General features: G+C 31.3%; 1 protein-coding gene across 1 annotated transcript; it reads left to right on the top strand.

Moving 5' to 3' along the window:
- The first annotated feature begins 545 nt into the window (after window positions 1-545).
- Window positions 546-9,139, top strand: LOC139492732 (queuosine 5'-phosphate N-glycosylase/hydrolase-like). The gene is made up of 10 exons (XM_071280888.1): window positions 546-632; window positions 1,869-2,015; window positions 3,338-3,435; window positions 4,154-4,286; window positions 4,760-4,909; window positions 5,741-5,864; window positions 6,341-6,455; window positions 7,539-7,609; window positions 7,994-8,061; window positions 8,825-9,139. Exons 1-10 carry the CDS (start codon window positions 630-632, stop codon window positions 8,984-8,986), a joined length of 1,071 nt encoding a protein of 356 aa, XP_071136989.1. The 5' UTR covers window positions 546-629; the 3' UTR covers window positions 8,987-9,139.
- Window positions 9,140-22,708: the final 13,569 nt, after the last annotated feature.

The following is a 22,708-nucleotide window of genomic DNA, read 5'->3' as shown; positions in this document are numbered from 1 at the left end:
ATAAGCTTCAAATTGAAGTTGGTCGTTTTTCAAATATTCCACGAAATGAAAGAATTTGCAAAAAATGCTCCTCTGGCTGTGTTGAAGATGAAATCCATTTTTTAACTAACTGTGAAAATTTTAAATCGGATAGAGATGCTCTCTTTGACTTTGTTTGCCAAAGAATTCCGAATTTTTCTACACTTGATAATCAGCATACATTTATTTATTTATTAAACTGTGAAGACAATCAGGTCCTTAATGCTGTTGGTAAATTTATTAAAGTGAATATGAGTTAGTAATTGTATTGTAACTGTATGTAAAAAATGTTTGTATCTATGTATCTATGCAAATCAATATTCTTTTGCCTTATTCATGTATGCTCTGTATGCCCCTTGTGGGCCCTTAATTGGAAATAAAATATGTTCTGTTCTGTTCTGTTCTATATGTCTCTGGCATTAATAACTTAGTATGAAACATTTATAATGCTGTTGTCGGGTTATGTGTTATAGAACATACATGATGATAGGCCATCATCGGTTTCTTTCGTAGGTGCTCCAGATAACGGAGGAACTTATGACTGAAAATTGTTTTCCGTTACCTATTTTTAAGTGAAAGTGAAAGTAGCACGTGGTTGGCGGTATAAACTAATGGTAAAATTAGAAGCCAGTCCACTTTATTTTAATATTTATAACCAATGTGTATATTCCATTATATTGTAACCTCTGTATTCATTTTAGATTGAAATGTACTACACGATAGCACAATAATGAGTGACAGTTGCACAGGCACTATAGTTTCTGTCATGGGGAGTTTACAATACTATCCACTTTTATGAAAAAAAGGACGTGATTTTTCGTAAAAGTGTTGATAGTATATCCCATTTTTACAGACGGGAGTGCCTGTGGACAGTAATCTCAATCTCAAAACACTCTGAATTTTTAATTTATTCTTGATTGCCTGTATATATTTTCCTTTAACGACCTTTAACTAATAATCAATGTAATAAATTAACTTATAATCAATGTAATTAATTAACTAATAATCAATGTAATTAATTAACTAATAATCAATGTAATTAATTAACTAATAATCAATGTAATTAATTAACTAATAATTAATGTAATTAAATAACTATATAATAGTCAATGTAATTAAATAACTAATAGTCAATGTAATTAATTACATGGACAATGTAATTAATTACATTGATTGTATTGTATTTGACAATGTAATTGTATTGTACTTGATGACATTTAATAAAAAAACACATACATGGGACATTTAAATTTCTTCTATTAAGAATATCTCTTTGGAAGATATTTTTTCTTCAATTAAATTAATTAATTAATCCATGAGTGTTATATTTCTCTTAGAAGAATTTTAAAGGTTCCAGTGATAAACAACACAGAGAATAATTTTTTTATTTAATTGACCCCACAACTGATTCACAACTGGCCTGAGCTACACACATAACAATTCTTATGGGGAAATGTGTTATTTCCTTTGCAATATTTAAAATAGTTTTAGGACTTTCAAACATATGAAAAGTGCATGGGTGATCAAAATTCTGTCTACTTGCAGTTCCAAAAGTTGACAAGTATAAATAATAATAATTGAGAAGTATATAATTAATGCATTCAAGGAACTACTAAACTCTGCATTTTTTTAGTATGACATCCTTATCAGATTTCCCAAATTCAAATACTTAAAAAAAATTCTCAAGAAGTACTGACTTAACTTCCCATTTATTTTTTATCATGTGGTCCTTTTTTATATGTATAAACACGATAAAGGCATCTTCTGAGTAAAAGTTGAAAAAACAAATGAAACATGGCAGTTCCAGTCCAAATGATATTGAGGTTCATATGATGTATTTTTTTTTTCAGAGGTTCAGTATATTACGTATTGTAAGACATTACACAAGTGGAAGTATGGCTAGTGTTATGATGCCTAAGGCTACTGCTAAGTTTATTGCAGAAAAGAGTGAAGATATAAAGATAAATAAGGATGGTGTAAATAATCTAGCCAAAGTTGTAAGTGTTTTATTGTCCTTAGTATGATAGAAAGTAGGACTTTTGAATAATTTTTTATAAACTAATCCTTAAAAAGTTTGTGGTTGATGTGGTCCGTACTAAGTGTTTAATTATTTTTACATCAGGGATTAAAATTTTCTTTAAACAATGAAAGGTCTAGTTGCATTTGAATTTTCCGGTAAAAAGTTCTCCTTAAAAAAGTCAACAGTCCTGTTATAAAGCATTAGTGTAAAAAAAAATTAAATATATAGGTGGCCCTTGACTTTTGTAATTAAAAAATGAAAAGACCTCTCCTGATAGAAAAGTAAGGCAGCAACCATTTGATTTTCTGGGGGGGGCTATGGTTTTTTTTTCTGTGCAAACTTTTTTTTTCGCCTTCGGCGAAGAACAGTCTTTTTTTTTAGCGACAAACCGAAAACAATTTTTTTTTTTCAATTTTAGCATTACATATAGTGGGAGCTGAGGGTGAAACAAACAATTTTTTTTCTCAGGGTCCAAAACAAATTATTTTTTTCACCAAAACCTGGAAACAAACTTTTTTTTCCAAAAAAAACCATAGCCCCCCCCCCCCCCAGAAAATCAAATGGTTCCTGCCTAAGGTCCCTGATCTTGAACCCAAGCTAATTTAAATTCCTGCACGTGGTAGTTATAATAAGATTTTTGATATTTCTGAGTCTTTTATGGTGTAACTTTATGATGATTGAATGGCAGTAGAATATAACATTAAATGAGGATAATAATATATTTTAATATTATCATTAAGATGTTCATATTACTTTCATTTTTACAATGTTGATACACCTAATAAATTATTTTTATACTTTTTGCAACAAATGAAACACCGGAAATGATTATCTATTTCAATACACAATTTTTGTTCATTTTCATTATCATCTTGTCAATTAAATACCCTATCCGATTTCCCCTTAAGAACATGGATAAATAAATAATTCTAATGCTACAACTTTTGTAACTTTCATTTTGATTGGATAACGTCACTTTCTTACATGGCATCAATTGACAATTGATGCTATGGGATGTACGCGCAAGCGCAGATGGCATATGACAAATTTTAAATACATGTTTTAACGTTGTTTTTTGTCAGTTTCATTAGAATGGAGATAACAATATTGTATTTTAAGCTCCGACGGCATCAATTGGGGATTTGCTAACGCGTCGCCAGTAAACTCAATTTGCGACCATCAAATCCCCAATTGATGCCGTCGGAGCTTAAAATACAAAACTGTTATCTCCTAATTGTAATCGTAACCTGTAATCGTTGATCTTATAATCTTTTATCTAATTTTTTTTATAATTTGCAGATGTTCAAATGTGTTAAAGATGATACATACAATATAAAGTCATGGAAGACTGCACATGAATTGAACCCATCAGAGATGACAAAAGAAACTGTTGACTGGTATGCTACAGTTATTTACAGTAATATGAGATATGAGATATATGAGCTTGATATCATGTGCATTTATATGTGCACGCAACTCCTCCTACCTTCATAACTGTATTGTGTAGAATATGATGCAGAATGTTATGTGAATTAAACTGAGTCTTCACATCTTGACTGTTTGTATAAATATTCAAGCTATAAAATAAAAGAGAAATTGAGTGGAAAAATAGTGCATTGTATTCAAAATTGAACAAAGATTTGCAAAATTAAAGTAAATTTTCAAAATCCAGTATGCATTTTGCTAGAAAATATTTGTATAAGTATAAACATAAAAGGTTTTCTTATTATTCTGCATTTCTAGAGAGTGACTTTTTTTTATAAATACAAAAGATACTGCCTTATTGCCCTTTGATACGCTTTATGAATTACCAGATCTACCATTTTCAGAATATCAAAGCAAAGGAACAATAAATTATAATTTCATAACTACTACTATACTATGACATTGTCTTAACGCATGTTCAATGTATTATTTGTATCATGACGGTGCCCTAGGCACCGAAACATGTCGATTATTAAATTTTATGCAGCAGTCCCTCAAGTGTTGTTGTTATAAGACTTTCTACAAATAAATTATAAGGTATTATTATGATTGTGGTTTGCAATAATGTAGAAAAAAATAATGTGCTGTTTAAATTCTATATACTGCTATGATGATTAAACTTTCTTGCAGGATATTTGTTGCAGACACATTGAATTTTTCCTTTTGGTCAGAAGATGAAAACAAGAAATACATGGTGAGGTACAAAGGAAAGGAATATACAGGGTACTGGTCATGGATTGCTGCACTTAACAGAGCATTAGATGTATGAACATAGTCTGAGATTTTACAGTTGTATTGAATTTCTTAAAAGAAAATTGCAATAAAATTTTAAAGAAACTATATGAACTGCATGCTTAAATAAATGCAGGTTTTGAAGTTAGAGAAGGTATAAGTCTTGTGTTTGCCACCCCTGGAATTGACAAAATCAAAAAGCATTATGAATTTATCAGATAACATCCTGCCAGAAGTTCACATTAGACTTGCAGAAATACATATCTTTTTTTTTAACGTGCTTTTTTGCATCAAGGTTTCTAACTTCTTTCATCAAACAAGAAAACGGCAATAAAAAAGCCTGGAATGTTCAACTAGTGACCAGTTATATCTAAATTCAAGTTCATCTTGATAAAATTATCTGTTTTTTAATAATGTGTTTTTTTATTGTTTAAGATATCTGAAATCTTTGTGATATTGAAAAGATTTGAAATAACTCATAATAAAATCATACATTTCTTTCAGAATGGGATCAAACTAACAGATCCAAAGTTTTATGCTAATATAACCAAGGAAAAACTGTCTGAAATCCTGAAATCAGATTCTAACTATGAAATACCTTTATTGGAAGAAAGAGCACAGGTTTTACAGGAAGCTGGCAAAAAGCTTGTGGAGGTATAAAATACAAAACATTATCAAATCATTAAAAAGCTTGAATGCATTGCACATTATGTATTTTTTAAATGTAGATTAAAGTTCTGGAACAAAATTTGTATTTTGGTGGTGATTTCCATTGGTTACTAATGTCAGTTTGTTTACTCATAACAGTAGAACATTTACATGAAATAATTGCATGAAGACTTTTGGCCTTAAAACCTTTTAATCAAGGCCAAAAGTTATGAAACATAAAAAGAAATGATGGTTTTCCCTAAGAATTTTGTATAAAGTAAGATTATGATCAGACATTTATGATTTTTCTTGAAGCCTTTTGGCCTTAAATCCTATTTATCAAGGCAAAAGCTACCAATCATGAAAAGAAATGATGGTTTTCCAAAGATTTTTTTAGAAAGTAAGAACATGCTAACACAATTATGATTTTTGATAGATATGATTTTTTTATGCCCCACCTACGATAGTAGAGGGGCATTATGTTTTCTGGTCTGTGCATCCATTCGTTCATTGGTTCGTCTGTCTGTCTGTCCCGCTTCAGGTTAAAGTTTTTGGTCAAGGTAGTTTTTGATGAAGTTGTAGTCCAATAGACTTCAAACTTAGTACACATGTACCCTATGATATGATCTTTCTAATTTTAATGCCAAATTAGAGTTTTTACCCCATTGTCTTGGTCCACTGAAGATAGAAAATGATAGTGCGAGTGGGGCATTCGTGTACTGGGGACACATTCTTGTTTTAATATATTGTATGAAAATTTATTTTAAATGCACAAGTAATGATACTAATTTTTGTACATGTACTTACAATAATCATAATTATAAAATTTTGTTTCAGAAATATGATGGAAGTTTTGTGAATTGTATTGAGAAATGTGAGAAAAGTGCTGAATCTCTTCTAAAATTAGTAGTGGAAGAATTCCCTTCATACAGAGATGTAGCAGACTATAATGGGGAAAAAGGTTTGTACTTTTACCTATTTATAAATCGAAATATCATGTAGTTTAAAAAAATTTGTATCAATGTTTACAGCAAAAAATGTGTGACTTTGGAGGTGCAAAAATTTGTCTATCTTGACAAGGGCAAAGGGAAGTAATTTAGATTATTATTTGACACGATGAAGAATACAAGTCATTTCCCTACCACATTCTTTTGGAAAATGTATACCATACATCCTTAGGTAAATGTTAAGGATATATACACTTGATTATATGCATGCAACCCAATAAATGTTTAATTTGAAATTCTTATGTACTTTTTTTACAAGCAGTTTCACCATCGCACAATTATGTATCCTGAATGAAGTCTGTAATAACTATTAATACCATAGCACATTTTCAAGAACATTTCAATTAACTTCTGCAAACAAATTAAGATTTATTTAATAAAATATTTTTGTCTCACACTTGAAGAAAATATCATTGTTTATTTGATATAGTTGGCATCTACAAAAGAGTTCAGATTTTGATAGCTGACATATGGGCCTGTTTTGAAGGGAAAAGTTATGGAGAATTCAATGACATTAATTTTATAACCATGTTTGCAGATTACAGGTATGAACATAAGACTTGAAATTTAGTTCTTGTAAGAAGTTAATTAAATATTAAATGTGTCTTGACTAAAGAAATGGTTCAAATCAAATATCAAAATAAAGTTAAAACATGAGTACCTTGAAAACCGAGCAGCTATTTGTGAGTGTCTTCTCTATATCATGCTTTCTTGACTTTAAAATCTGATTTCTTCTCTTATTAATCAACAGGAAAATGCCATCACATTTTATTTTGTCATGCCCTCAGATTGGACTTTGTTGCTGTGCCACCATATATTTAAATCACATTTTTGTTGTGGTTTGCATACTGAATGATATGTGTTTTGTTCAGATAGTTATAGATTAATCGTTGATAATCTCAACAAGATTGATTTTCTTGCTTCAACTTGTACGGGGAAAGTGAGAAAAGGAATCAAGTTGCGAAGACCAATGATAATCTGTTTATTGCTATTTTACCTATGAAGACGTTGTTAATTTCATCCGCAACGGGCACATGCCCCCATAGTTTCTTGCAATAATTTTTTAATATCACTCAACTCCGCTGAGAAAGGAAATTATCAGTCAGCAAGATCAAAGTGAAAAAATACTTTATTGCAAGGGTAGGAGCAATCAGGTCTTGCTGACTCGTACATTTCTTTTATTGTTTATATTTTGTTCATTATTTATTTAGTAGGGTTGATAATTTAGATAAACAAACAAAAACTGATTTTAAACAAAAATTTGGCAAAAAATATTGTTGAACTTTGCTACATACCAGTATTGACTTCAGTGTGTTTTAAAAAGTAATCAGAATATAGATCCACACTTAACAAAGTTTGTTTTTAACTGAATATTTGTATAAACAGATAAATATGAACTAAAAGAGATCTTAAGGCATGTGTCAATCAGCCAACAGCCTATTGCAAAATGAAGCCAAAAAAGATATCAATAGGATATCATTTTCAAAACAAGTTGGTACAACAAAAAAATATTTTATTAAATTTTATAAAGAGCAAAAAAACTTGTTCCTGGCTACGACTTTCCTTTTTTTTTTAGAGTATAAAATTATTTTTTAATTAACACAGTGTTTTCTTTTAAACATTTTCAGGATTCCTCAAGCACTTGTACAGTTTAAAGCCATGACTTATTCAGATAAATTAACTGAATTCTTAAACAAAGGTTAGTTGAAATGTTATAAGAACAATATGTTTTTGAGTATTTTTTGTACCATCTACAACAGCAACAGAATAGTTAAAACATATTTTTAATGAAATGTGTCTTGAATGTTTGTTTTGATGGTGAAAGAAAGTTTTCTTTTGATTATGGAAAAAATTCATTTGGCTTTTTCAGTGTTATAGGACTTAAAATGTCATTTATAAGGTTAATTTTATACACTTAAGGATATCCTCCTGAAATTTTGTTCAACAATTTTAATAGGTATTTATTATGCGCTTATGGCACAGTTTGGTCATCCAAAAATTATCTCTCATAAAGTTATTTTAAAGAAAGCAAGTGTCTCTCATAAATACATGTTCCTACTTCACTACTTATGTGATATTTCAGATCAGATGATGAAGACTGGTGACAAATATGAAGTAGAAATAAGAGGATGTAGTATACAGGCTGTTGAGGTAGGACATATTCAATCATTTTGTCTTAAAATGATGTGGTTAATGAGTATTCATAATATGGAGATAAATACTTTGGTCATAAAAAATATTTTCATGGACATTATTTCATGTTGAAGAGATACAGGCTGTCGAGGTATGACATATTCTTTCATTTTGTCTTAAAATGATGAGGTTTGAGTATTTATAATATGGAGATAAATACTTTGATGATAATATTTTCATTGACATAAATTTCATGTTAAAAAGAGAGACCCTTTGTAATTATAAGAAAGAAGTTGACACAAAATTGATGTTACATTTATCAAGTGTAAAATCCACTATGAATTGTTCTACTTTTTAGGTGGTATTTGTGTTTTTTTCTCAATTATAAACCGATATGAACTCTCATTGACGGGTTAATTGCTATTTGATGATGCAGTTTCCATGTTTCTAGTTTCTCGGTTTGGTCAAAATTAGAATATGACATCCACTTTAATTGCAGTACTGTGTTTTGCTATAATGGCAAGAAAAAGGCATCCATGCCTGATGATGTTAAAAGGAAAGAAGTCGTGTTCTTTACTAATCATTCAAACTGTATAGTGTCATTGGAGAATTTCAGAAACAGATTCCACCACTGTATCTCAAGACAGTTGAATTTTAAATATTTTAGCAAGCATCTTGTTAAAATAATTTTTCATTTCACTGATTACAATAGATAAATATTTCATCTCTAAAATTATTTTATGCTTTTATATAGATATTATTTATAATTTGTTTTATCTAGGAAGTGACTGAAGAGACCAGAAAGTTACTATCAGCAGATGACAGTACAAAAGATGCTATGATTAATGCTATCATTATTGATCATTATCTATGGGACTACAGAAGGGAGCATGCTACAGACATTAAAGTACCATTCCACAAAATCAGATGTATTTACTATTGACATCAAGAGTAATTTGTCAAGATTGGAACTTAGAACATAAGTAGTACAAACTTTTCTTATGCAGCAATTGGTTGTCCATCCTAAATGATCAATTGTTTGTTTGAGGAAATTGTGTTCTTGTGTTACATTTGTATAAATAAGCAGTATATTCAGATTTAAAAACGCTGTAGTGAATGCTAGACAAATATCAAAATCATAATTGTTAGAGCTAGAAAATTCATTGTTGTTGGATTATTTTAAGTTGATTATTGACTTAAATCGAGGAAAAATAGATATTGTAGTTGTTCCAGCTTAAATTAGGCTGCTAGTTATCTTTGTAAATTATTTACATTTGTTCACCTAGAGCAACTTATAGCTTTTCAAACAAGAAGGATTTTTTTCTCATTGTTGAAGGCATATAATGATCTGTAAATTACATCTTACATCATTGAAAGCAAAATTATGGGATTCTAATGGGGTTCGTAGCTCTGTATGTTTCATCCTGTGGTGTATGACTAAGATATCATCCTTAACATGCATGAAATATTTGTCACTGGATATTAAGCAACCAACAATTTACCTTTCTTAGATTTGTTTAATGCATTGAGCGATTTTACAGATAACTTTTGCAAGGTCACAAAGTTGTTTTAATTTTACCTATACGGTATTCAGTACAATTGTAATACAGAGTTTTGATTAGATTAACTTTAGTTACAAAGCATACTCAGAATATGTGTCAGTGTTGTTGTTAATGATCTAAAGGTTGTGAAACATTGATTTTCAATGACGTGTGCAAGGTCAAGGTTACAAACTTAGTCCAACTTTATGTTTGCCATATTCAAATATATATATAGGTTAATGATTGGCTAAACATTTTTGGTATAAAGCATATTCAAAGTACTTGCCATTGATGATTACCAATAATAGGGTGTGAAAAATATTAAGTGCTAATACAGTATTTGTCTGGAAGATCAAGGTCAAAAAGTAGATTTAACTTGACATATTCCATATTCAAATATAAATAGTAATAATTGGCTAAAAAAACTTTTGTTATAAAGCATATGAAGAAAATATTAATGGACCCCAGGAAGATATGTTCTCCTTTTTTATTTCGCTCGACTTTGACCAAATTTTAATGATAGGGTATATGTCAACGAAACAGCAACCTAACGATGTAAAAAATTAAACCAAGGTCAATTAGTTCTTTTAATTAGGAAGTTAAAGTAAAATTGCGAGATGAACTTTCGGTCTATTATGGTCGTTACCTTTAATCTCATATTCGGGGCTCGTTAAATATTACATAACTTTAGTGTTCGTAATTAAGTGATCTCTCCAGTTACAGTATGCAGGAGTCAAAGGTCAGCTATTTGTGTCCATGGAATCATTGTTAGATTTACATGTCTGAGGTTAGGCATGACTTTAACCTCTTTTTCATACTCCATTGGTCAAAATTAGAATTTGAATAAAGTAGACTTAATCTTTGATCGCAATGACTCGACATGCATTTCATATATACATATATATATTTATTTAAAGAGGCGCGAACTATCATTGTTTCCACTCCTTGATTTTTCATATTGCGGCAATGATAAACATATCTTGTTCTTAACATTTAAATTCATCAGGTTGTGAAACATATTATGCATGAATATTTGTCTACAAACTCATGGTCACAAACCATGTTCAATTTTACCTATTCCATATTTGAATATACATAGTTCAGATTGGCCTAAAACGTTTGTTTCAATCTTTGTCATTGTTGTTAACCATCCATAGGTTGTGTTACATTTTGAGTTTCGTTGTTTTGTCTGCAAAGTCAAGGTCACAAAATTTGTTCAACTTTACATACACCATATCTTAATATATTAAGTTTTAAAAGTTAGAATTTTCATGACATAATATTTATTATACAAGTGTGTACTAAGATAGAAATGTCTTTTAAAAGGCCAAGTTAAAAATAACAAATATTTGTTCAATTGATCATGTGGAGAAAAGTACTGTAAATTCAGAAATTATTGCGAGGTTTTTATTATTGCCGAAAATGTGACAGAGTTGTAAACGCAATAATTTAATCTTGCATTTTGAAATATTTTATATCAATTAAACATGATTTTTTCTCAAAATTGTAAAAATTAAAATCACATTTAAGTCTAAAATGACAAAATCGCAATAATAAAATGCATTCAATAATTTCTGAATTTATAGTATTCAAAATGTTTTCCTATACATGTATAAAATACCTCTAGTTTTTATATTGATTGTGTAAATCTTTGTTCATCTCTGTTTACATTTTGGAAGAAAAATTGGTCATGGAAGATGATTTTATTCACCACATAACTTCTAGTCAAAATTACCTCTGCAAAGATTGATTGTATGATCACTACTTTCATTTAGTTTACTTTTTAGCTCACCTGGCCGAAAGGCCAAGTGAGCTTTTCTCATCACTTGGCATCCGGCGTCCGTCGGCGTCCGTCGTCGTCGTCCTGTGTTAACTTTTACAAAAATCTTCTCCTCTGAAACTACTGGGCCAAATTTAACCAAACTTGGCCACAATCATCATTGGGGTATCTAGATTAAAAAATGTGTCTGGTGACCCGGCCAACCAACCAAGATGGCCGCCATGGCTAAAAATAGAACATAGGGGTAAAATGCAGTTTTTGGCTTATAACTCAAAAACCAAAGCATTAAGAGCAAATCTGACAAGGGGTATTGTTTATCAGGTCAGGATCTATCTGCCCTGAAATTTTCAGATGAATCGGACATTCCGTTGTTGGGTTGCTGCCCCTGAAATGGTAATTATAAGGAAATTTTGCTGTTTTTTGTTATTATCTTGAATATTATTATAGATAGAGATAAACTGGAAACAGCAATAATGTTCAGCAAAGTAAGATCTACAAATAAGTCAACATGACCAAAATGGTCAGTTGACCACTTTAGGAGTTATTGCCCTTTATAGTCAATTTTTAACCATTTTTCGTAAATCTTAGTAATCTTTTAGAAAAATCTTCTCCTCTGAAACTACTGGGCCAAATTTAACCAAACTTGGCCATAATCATCATTGGGGTATCTTGTTAATAAAATGTGTCCAGTAACTCGGCCAACAAACCAAGATGGCCGCCATGGCTAAAAATAGAACATGGGGGTAAAATGCAGTTTTTGGCTTATAACTCCAAAACCAAAGCATTAAGAGCAAATCTGATGGGAATTAAAATTGTTGATCAGGTCATGATCTATCTGCCCTGGAATTTTCAGATGAATTGAATAATTGGTTGTTAGGTTACTGCCCCTGAACTGGTAATTTTGAGGAAATTTTGCTGTTTTTTGTTATTATCTTGAATATTATTATAGATAGAGATAAACTGGAAACAGCAATAATGTTCAGCAAAGTAAGATCTACAAATAAGTCAACATGACCAAAATGGTCAGTTGACCACTTTAGGAGTTATTGCCCTTTATAGTCAATTTTTAACCATTTTTCGTAAATCTTAGTAATCTTTTAGAAAAATCTTCTCCTCTGAAACTACTGGGCCAAATTTAACCAAACTTGGCCATAATCATCATTGGGGTATCTTGTTAATAAAATGTGTCCAGTAACTCGGCCAACAAACCAAGATGGCCGCCATGGCTAAAAATAGAACATGGGGGTAAAATGCAGTTTTTGGCTTATAACTCCAAAACCAAAGCATTAAGAGCAAATCTGATGGGAATTAAAATTGTTGATCAGGTCATGATCTATCTGCCCTGGAATTTTCAGATGAATTGAATAATTGGTTGTTAGGTTGCTGCCCCTGAACTGGTAATTTTGAGGAAATTTTGCTGTTTTTTTGTTATTATCTTGAATATTATTATAGATAGAGATAAACTGTAAACAGCAATAATGTACAGCAAAGTAAGAACTAAAAATAAGTCAGTATGACCAAAATAGTCAATTGACCCCCTAAGGAGTTATTGCCCTTCATAGTCAATTTTTAACAATTTTCTTAAAATTTGAAGATTTTCAATAACATTTTCCACAGAAAGTACTGTTGTAGATAGAGATAATTGTAAGCAGCAAGAATGTTTAGTAAAATAAGATCTACAAACACATCACCATCACCAAAACACAATTTTGTCATGAATCCATCTGTGTCCATTGTTTAATATTCACATAGACCAAGGTGAGCGACACAGGCTCTTTAGAGCCTCTAGTTATGTCTGTTAATTTAACTGTTGTTTATTATGAAATATAAAGATACTGGGGTTTATTTAAGTATTTATTATTCCAATATTTATTTAAAATGACAAGTCGCTTGCAAATAGTCATTTAATTTTGTGTATTTAGTCATGACTAGCACTTTATATGTAAGGGCCAACTTCCAAGCAAGGACCGAAGCTCATAAACTCGGCAATCAATCCTTGCCGTCACTGGTATTTTGTATGTTAAACGCAGGACTTCGGGAATGTCCTGAGAGCCGACAACCTTGCTTCGGAAGTTGATGTAAGGGCATTACTATGGCACCATTATGTCTTTTTTACCATTGTTTTTTAAATCTAGTAAATACATGCTTTCAAATCATGTCAAAACTGTATTTTTTATAAACAATAGTTTGTTTTTTACACTTGTCATTATATTTTATTAACATTAAACTTCATGGCAGTAGAATTTTTATATAAAAGACTTCACTTTGATTTATTTTTCTGTCAAGATTGTAAAATAAATATTACATGTTATGTATTTGGTTGTGTTTTTTGTGGAAGTGTCAAGTACTGAAGTAATGTTCTGCATTATTTCTTATCATTCTTTGTTCACATTTCAATGCATTCATTTATTAACTTGACAATTTGTTAATGTTTTACAGTCCTGTCAAATTCTGTTACAGAGGCTGAGAGGGGGGAAAATTTGGTTGATTATATAGGGAATCACTGAAGCTTGACTGGCGCAGTCAGAGGGCCCCCACTTATGAAAATTTCTGGATCCGCCACTGCATTATATTGACAATGATGCTTGAACATAACAAACAGACATAATAGGTAAAAAAAGTCAAAAATACAGCAGTCAACATTGTGTCAAAAATTAAAGACAAGAATTCATAAATTGACCTTAGTACAATAACACAATGACCGGATGTATAAGTACAGAGCCACGTCGTATATGTAACTAATAAACATAAAAAGGCATATAGACTCTCATATTAATGCAAACATTTTTCTAAATAATTTATCCTCACTATGCTTCCAATTATGTTTTGTCATTGTTTCCAACAACAATTCAGTTCATGCTTTTAATCATAATGCTTCTAGTATGTTTGTCTATTTCCTTGTACGTCAAGAAACATTGACTCTATGGTTAAAATAGAACATATTGGTCAAATGTATTTATGTGCTTTTGAAGAAAATATGACAGATACAATGAACATTTAAATGACATTTTTAAGCCAGTTGTTAATATATATTGAAAAGCAAAAATAATCATTGACGAAAGATTTAAGCAAAAAAAATTACAGATGAGCGATTCAGGCTCTTGAGAACCTCTTGTTTCCTTTTTGGAAATTTTTTTATTTGTCAAAGAGCAAAAATCAATATTTCGTCAATGTTATAAAAACTTAAAACAAGCAAAATTGACTTAAGGCAAAGTGTCTGGTACCATCTCAACTGAGAAAAAAAATCACTTTCTCTGACTGTAGCTTTGTTATCCATACTTTTGATGTATACAAACAACACCGTGTATCATCGTACAGCGGATATAGGTACTAACCAAGCTGGCTTGAGCAATTTTGATCTTACACGGTAACGAAAATCTTTGTTTTTGTTTACATAATATCAATGTGTACTTCAATCTAAACATAATTGCTGTTTTAAGAAATGATTTGGTCGTAGGTTGATGATTACAGATTCTCATTATTTTCCCAAAACAAGAGGGATTACTAAAACATTGTAAAAGCATGTGCAATTACTTGTCAAAGAAGTTGGCCCTTGTCTCATCCGATATAGTTCTATATTCATTGCAACTCTTTTCTGATAGAAGGTCAATGTGTGTGTTAAATAAGTATAGCTGTTTCAATAATTGGCATTGAAATCTTTCATACATATGTTATTTTTTCGATATTTTATCCCTAAAGAAGCGTTGTGTACGGTGTTTAGCTGACCACATAAATCCTTATGTATGGTGCATAGTTAAGTTGTTGTTGTACACCTTACACAAAAACTTTATTTTCATACTCGAATATTACCCAAACAGTTTCAAGGAATGAGTAATCACAGGTAGGTTTATGATTGGTAACCATTACTGTTACCCTGTATTAGCTTTCTTTCAGATAAAACATGTAAAGGTCTCAACAACTGTAGCGAAATTGAAAGTTGGTGTTGACATTCACAACTTTTTGCACATGTACAAGTTAATTTTTCTTATTAGAATATCAAAGTTGTTTTATGAATAGGAAAAAATCGATGCGAAAATTATTTGGAGCAGGAATTTCAAATGTTGAGAAATATACATTGAATATTAATAAAGCAAAACTAAGAATTTCGTTACCGTGGAAGGTCAAAATCGATCATGCCTACTTGTTAAAGGGATAATTCGCGATTTTTCACTTATCATCTTATTATGTTCATAATACCATAAAAAACATATTCACCAAGTTTTATTTTGATATGAAATCTAATAAAGAAGAAAATTGGGAATTATTAATTTTATTTCTTGAAGCTTCCTGACTTATGTGACGTAGTTTAAGTCTTTGATGAATGCCGGGAGTGAAAATATCTCATTTAAGTCTTGTTCGTTAACAATCTAATTACGCGATTTAAAGCGCATCGACGACTTTTGGTGTAGCTATTAACCAACGAAAAATAAGTGATAGCCATGCAACTTTTAAAATTAGATCGTGTGGATATTTTAAAACGAATTTTAATAATAAAATTAATTCATACATAGAACATTTTTATGATTTGTTTTGTACAAATACTTTAAACAAACATATGAAATTGACATGATCAATAGTGTATTAAAAATACATGTTTGTATTCTGACGTTTTTGCTTCATTACAGCAAACATTTTCACTTGCTTGTACGGAGGAAATAAAATGTGTATTGTTTTGTGACACCTAAAGAATGTTGAATGCGTAGGTTAACTCAAGGTAATTAAAAGATTAGCATTATGTAATTCTAATCCTTTGATCCTCATTCAGTGAAATCTAGGCGTCACGGTTCACTGGCATTCAGGTATGAACAACATAATTGTAAACGGGACTCCGACAAAATTTCAGACACATGAATGTAAAAAAAAAAATTAAAATTAATTAACGGGAATAATAAGATCGCACAATAACTGGATAGCTGTTGTATATTTTTATATTTTGCATAAGATCACTTTTTAATGAATTATGACTTTTGATTACTTTAGTAACGATAAAACACTGAATTATTTTAATTGGAGAATTTATAAATAAAAATAGCCTTCTAAACACGAGTTTATGAACTAAAAATTGTACTATTTCAAATAAGGATCGGCAGCCTTAAATATTTCAAACAGATCATTAACAATTGCAATTATATATTTTAGTCCATCCAAAGTGATCTTTAATTACCTATTTAGAAATTAATGTGCTCATCAAAATATTTTAAATCTGACAACACATGAAGACTTCAGATATTTAAAAAGAAAAATGTTTTAAAAAATTGACAGGAAATTAAAGGATCTAATTGGAATGGAATCGACAAATTACGAACAGATATGCTTTTCAAGTGTGAAAAACATCAACAAAATTTATACATAATCGGGAATATGTCCTTCTTAAAATACTCTTCGTCTCACACCGTAACTATATATAATACTTTAGCTATTTGACCAACGATGTATAAAAAAAGACAACGAATTTAATGTCATCCTTCCCTATTTTCAAATGTAATTATAAGTCTGTTTCAACTGGCAAGAATACCACTAAAGCGGACAAGCAGTTTCTTTAAATTGCTGTCATTGAATATCTAGAGAAAAAATAAATCCCGAAATTGATTTGAAACTTTGATACTCTATAGTTTTCCCGGAAAATATTCACATCCCTCGGTATAAGTGTACTTCCAGTGGCGTATGCATTTTGGAACAATTGTGACGAAGACGAATTTCTTCCTTTTTTCGAGAACAATCTAATTGAATTATAAATGTCCATAACTTCGATGAGCCAAATAAAGTAATATATCGACCTGTGTTTAAATCTCTTCTTCTTCTCCTTCTTCGTTTGGTATACAATAATCTATCGACATTTGATGATTACTTACTGTTGGCATACGTGGACTTTTCATTTTACAAAACTTTTACCCCAATTTACGCAAAATATATTATTCTTTCTTATGTTCTATCAGAGACATATATATGTCTCTGGTTCTATGTATAAATGTATATATTTTAATTTGCGCTATAGTTCCGTAACTTATAATCCAGGCGTATATACGAATGGTCGACTAGTGCGTACCTTTTTTTAAATCAATATATTTCTGGTATGTTCCAATCTGTCCTTCACCATTGACAACGAGTATATATTACATTTTACCAAATTTACTCTTGGATTTTTTTTTTTATTTCATCAGATCTGTTGTTTTTTTTTTGGTATTATTTATATTTTTATAAATAATTTTCTTTTTTAACCAGAAATGTTATTCATAAACAAGCGCATATGTTGTAGTAATGACTATATATTATATCACTTTCGGACACGCAAGATAGAGATGTATATTATACACCTAATAGTTCAAAATGGAAAGTTATAAGTTATCGGCCGTGTACACTTATCAATACACTAAGAAGTGAAACGATGCATGAATTTGCAAACTCGACAGGAAATCGCTTGAATACCTGGACGTGTCACCTCACACCCCCTACAATACCTTTGGGAGTAATACCTTTAGCCATGCGGGTGATCAGTGGAGCGAAGATCCTAATTTATTTGAATAAAGTTTATTACATAAAAGAATTATGAACTAATTAGATTGCCGAAAACAATTCAAGTTTCACGGAAGACTTATTTATGATTTGAAATTTTGACCTTTTCACTAATTCCTATATTATCAGTCTTAAAATAACAGATCATGGTTATTAAAAAAAAAAGAAAATTTTCCGTATCAAGTAACTAGTCGGATAAAACAACCGTACGATTGACGAGATATCGACACGCAATTACGACTACATCGGGTTACTGTAGTTCTGGTCCTTAGACATATCGCGACTGCAAATCGGACAAGGTGACAAAATGGCCGACCGGAGAGAATTGATACACTAAATTTAAAATCGATGGTGATCTCTTATCTAGCAGAATAAAACTTTAATACCTATGAATTTTAGCATTTTTATACAAAATAAACATAATATCAATTTTTGATTTTTTTGCGAAGTTTCCCTTTAAGTACCTATATCCAGTGTACCGATGATACACGGTGAACAAGAGTGCACATGCTGAAATATCTCGCCTTCTTTACGTATCATTGATATTATGTTGATAGTCCTAAATATAAAGCTTTATTACAACTGTCACATAAACTTAACATTAACCAAGAAAATAAAACTTAACATTAACAAAGAAAACTAAACATTGACCAATGAACAATGAAAATGAAGTTAAGGTTTAGATGAACCATGCCAAGCAGACATGTACAGCCAACAATTCTTCCATACAACAAATATAGTTGACCTATATTGCTTATAGTTTAAAAAATCCAGACCAAAACACAAAAACTTAACACTGAGCAATAAACTTTGTTAGACAGGCCCTAATGCTTGCTGGTCGGTGTGAGCCAAGGCACAGTGTTGAAGGGTGTACCGTGATCTATAATAGTTAACTTTTATAAATTGTTACTTGGATGGAGATATGTCTCATTGGTAATTGACATACCACATCTTCCTATATCTATGCCATGCAATCATTTTTAGCTCACCTGGCCGAAAGGCTTTCTCATCACTTGGCGTCCGTCGTCGTCCTGATAAAGAACGAACCGAACATACATTGTAATTCTATGAAGTACGTGTATTTTTAACAGCATATATACCAATCGAAGTCCGAGGCTTAAATACGAAATAACCGGCGAAATTGTCCTAAACGGACATATCTAGATTTCGTTGCAACTTGCTATGAATCTATACAGAATTAATCATATATTTATTTCCTGGAACAATTCACAGTGAACAACTTTATAGTGTTTAGCTTACAAGTTACAAACTTATAAGGTAAATTTGTGTACTTACTCAACTAGGCACACTACACAGAAGAAACCCGAGTTACCAGCCTACCTTGATTAAATAGCAAAAGCGGATCAAAGGGGCGAGGGGCTCGGGCAGCCAGTGCCCCCTCCTTATGAAATTTTTTGGATCCGCCACAGAATAACCATTATATTTCTCGTCTAGAATATGCATGAAATCGTGACTTGCAACTAAACTTCCAAACAAAACAATTAATAATAATCGATATCTGAATGAAAAGGGGAAAACATGATTTTGTCTAGTAGTTTCAATGGAGAAAATTTTTGTAAAAGTTAACAGACGACGTGATGACAAAAGCTTACTTTGTCAAAAAAGTTTATTGAACGGGTATCCGTTCGGGTATGCTCTCCAGCTTTCGTGTGCCGTACATATTTTGTAACAGGACAACGCTCTTACCCAACAACTACTCTTTCGACTGTTTAAAAATCCTGTTTTTCACCCTGCTTGGTTTAATTTACTGTACATTTATTCCATTGAAATGTATCCCCGTTTCAAATACATACAGATATAACGGTATGTTTGGTGTCAACCATGAGAGTTTTCAATGTGGCTACCTAAAGACTATGTCACGACAAAAAAAAACGAAACACAACAAAATGAAAACACCAGTAAACAAAACACAAAACACAGAATATAAACGAAAACACATTACAAAACGAACCCAAAGAATACCGAAGGGATATTAGGTGCTCCGAAAGGGTAAGCAGGTCCTGCTTCACATGAAGAACCCATCTTGTTGCTCGTGTATGTTCAAACCCGGTGATAAGTTTAATCGGCAGGTCTAAGGCATTACAAGAAAAAGAACAAGATTGTGGTAACGACAATTGGATCATGCGTCAAAAGACTCATGATCTGTGAACAAGGAATTATGGAACAATCAACATACTCGTGAAGCATCTGAAAATTGTTCGAAGGGCTAATTTTGACTTCACAACTTGAAACATCAATCTTCTATAATAGAAATCGTGATGGGAAATGGAAGTTCTGACATATCATATCAACTAGGTGTTATATATATATATACTGAGTAACCCCATATGCAGGCGCTGCATCGGAATGTTAAAACATAATAATGGAAATTCACAATTGCATGGAAGTGAAACATCTCTTATGTCATATCGTTTTGTTCTCTAGCGACCCTCATTGTCAATTTCTACATGTAAGTCAAGATAAGCGGCAGTCTTTAGAAGCTCCTGTATGGTGTTAGCCTCGTCATGTATGATAGAAAGGAACACGTTGTCGACCAGAAGAGTAGCACAGTTAGCGACTGTCATACAAGTGAAAGATTAAGCGAGCTATAAAACCAGGTTTAATCAACCATTTATCTACAGAAGGACATGCGTGTACCAAGTCAAGTAAATAACAGTTGTTTTCCAGTCTTTTGATGTGATTGAACTTTTGTTATTGGCATTTGTAAAGGGACTTTCTGTTCTGAATTTTCCTTGGAGGTCGGTGTGTTTGTGATTTAACGTTTATTCTCCAAACATAACAAATATGTTGTCAATCAAGAAATCAGGCATTTTGATATCATCAGTTTCAAAGAACCCTATTCCAGAATCAGAGCGATTTAAAAAAAAAAAAAAAAGAATGAGAAAAAAAGGTAAAAAGAATGGAAGATTTATTCCTCCAAGGTTTGATTCGGCGATTCGTATATCTACGTTGGCCATTTATTTGAATGAAACAACGTAGGACAAATTGTTTCAATTACGGTCTCATAGTTTGGACACGTGTACACGGCAGGAAAACTAAATACTTTGATACTATTGCAATAGGAAAGTTTAAAAATGATGTTTAACGGAAAGAGAGGACTAACTCAAGACTATTTTTTTTTTGTAAATCTGTTTGATTTTACTGTATATTCTAGTGCTATTTTACATATAATGGATTGGTCATTTGTAACTTGACAGGTGGAAGGGAGCATTGGAAGTATTTGGGAAATAATAGGGGGGGTAGGGGGACTATATTTTTCGGTACTTCAAATTGGGCCGGGCGGGGTCAAATTTTCAAAAAGATTTAAGATGTTCTGTATTTCAAACATGAAAAACTGAATCATATCGATCTCTTCTGATTTAACTATAAACATATTGAAATTTATACAATCATAAAACCGAACACTCAACGTTGGTATAATTTTGAAATTTCAAAAAGGACGTACAAAGGTTAGATATTTACAACAGAGATAAGCCACTAACAAAAATAATAATGTGCGATATGAACAGGTATATTTCTAAATTTTCAGCAGTTTGGTAATGATTTATCAAAAGTTAAATTTTGAAACAGGTTAAGTAATTGAACGTATATATATATATATAATGTGATTTTTTTTGTGTGTTTTTTTTTTTTTATTTTTAAACTATATTTTCAGTACCAAGGACTTTTTAATTTTTTTTAATTTTTTAAAATTATTGATGTGAAAGTATGTCCTCCTTGTTAAACTATGTAACTTGAAATGCATGTAGTATTTCACACATGCATGTATTTAGTCTATTTATTCTATCTAAACAACTCGTCTAAACATCAACCTAACAATGTTAGATCTGTAAATTTGCTTTCGCAAATTTTTTGTTCTTCCCTCGCCGGGATTCGAACTCATGCTACTGAGATATCGTGACACCAAATCGCCTGCACTGTAGCCGTCCCGCTAGACCACACGACCACCTGGGCTTCACAATAATAAAGCTTTCGGCGGTCGTGTGTTACCTTTCCTCGTCAGTTTTAATCTAGCGTCGTACTACAGTACATGATATATAAGGCATGGGGATGTTATTGTTACAGATCAGCTCAATTATCTATAGTAAAGGATCCTACAAATTAATGCAAGATACAGTCACAGAAAATAATTATATATATGATAAAGCTTTCGGTGGCCGTGTGTTACCTTTCCTCGTCAGTTTTAATCTAGCGTCGTACTACAGTACATGATATATAAGGCATGGAGATGTTATTGTTACAGATCAGCTCAATTATCTATAGTAAAGGATCCTACAAATTGATGCAAGATACAGTCACATAAAATATGTACGATTCTCTGTGACTTATTTAGTTTATGAGATTCCGATTCAATATTTGAAAATACATACGTTATCTTGAGGGAAAGTGGAACTCGAATAAATAGATAATATCTATTTGGCTTTTACAATATCAAACGCGTATATCAATTAAGACTATAATAGTTAATAGAATATAGTCCCAGGTATCAACTCGAAACTCTGTTCAGGGGGTGAATACATTGGTTGAAGGTTAATACGGTATTTTCATCATGAAGTATATGTTCGAATCCGATTTACTTAATAAAGTTGTTTCGTTTCGTTATTTAATGCCTTCCAACCCGGCGGACTGGTATCGATGTAAAACCGGATGGTGAATACATCTACGATTACGTTTGTGAATGATTTACACATAAAATTAGATACTTGTGTTTACTAATAATTATAGAATGCATATCAATAGCTCTTTGGCAGAGTTTTTATCGGTGAGAAATTCAGATTCGTGAGTTGTTGGTCATATGCTCAGTCTTATT

The sequence above is a fragment of the Mytilus edulis genome, chromosome 1 (genome assembly GCF_963676685.1).
Source record: "Mytilus edulis chromosome 1, xbMytEdul2.2, whole genome shotgun sequence".
NCBI lineage: Eukaryota > Metazoa > Mollusca > Bivalvia > Mytilida > Mytilidae > Mytilus > Mytilus edulis.
This window is presented reverse-complemented; position numbering and strand designations above follow the sequence as displayed.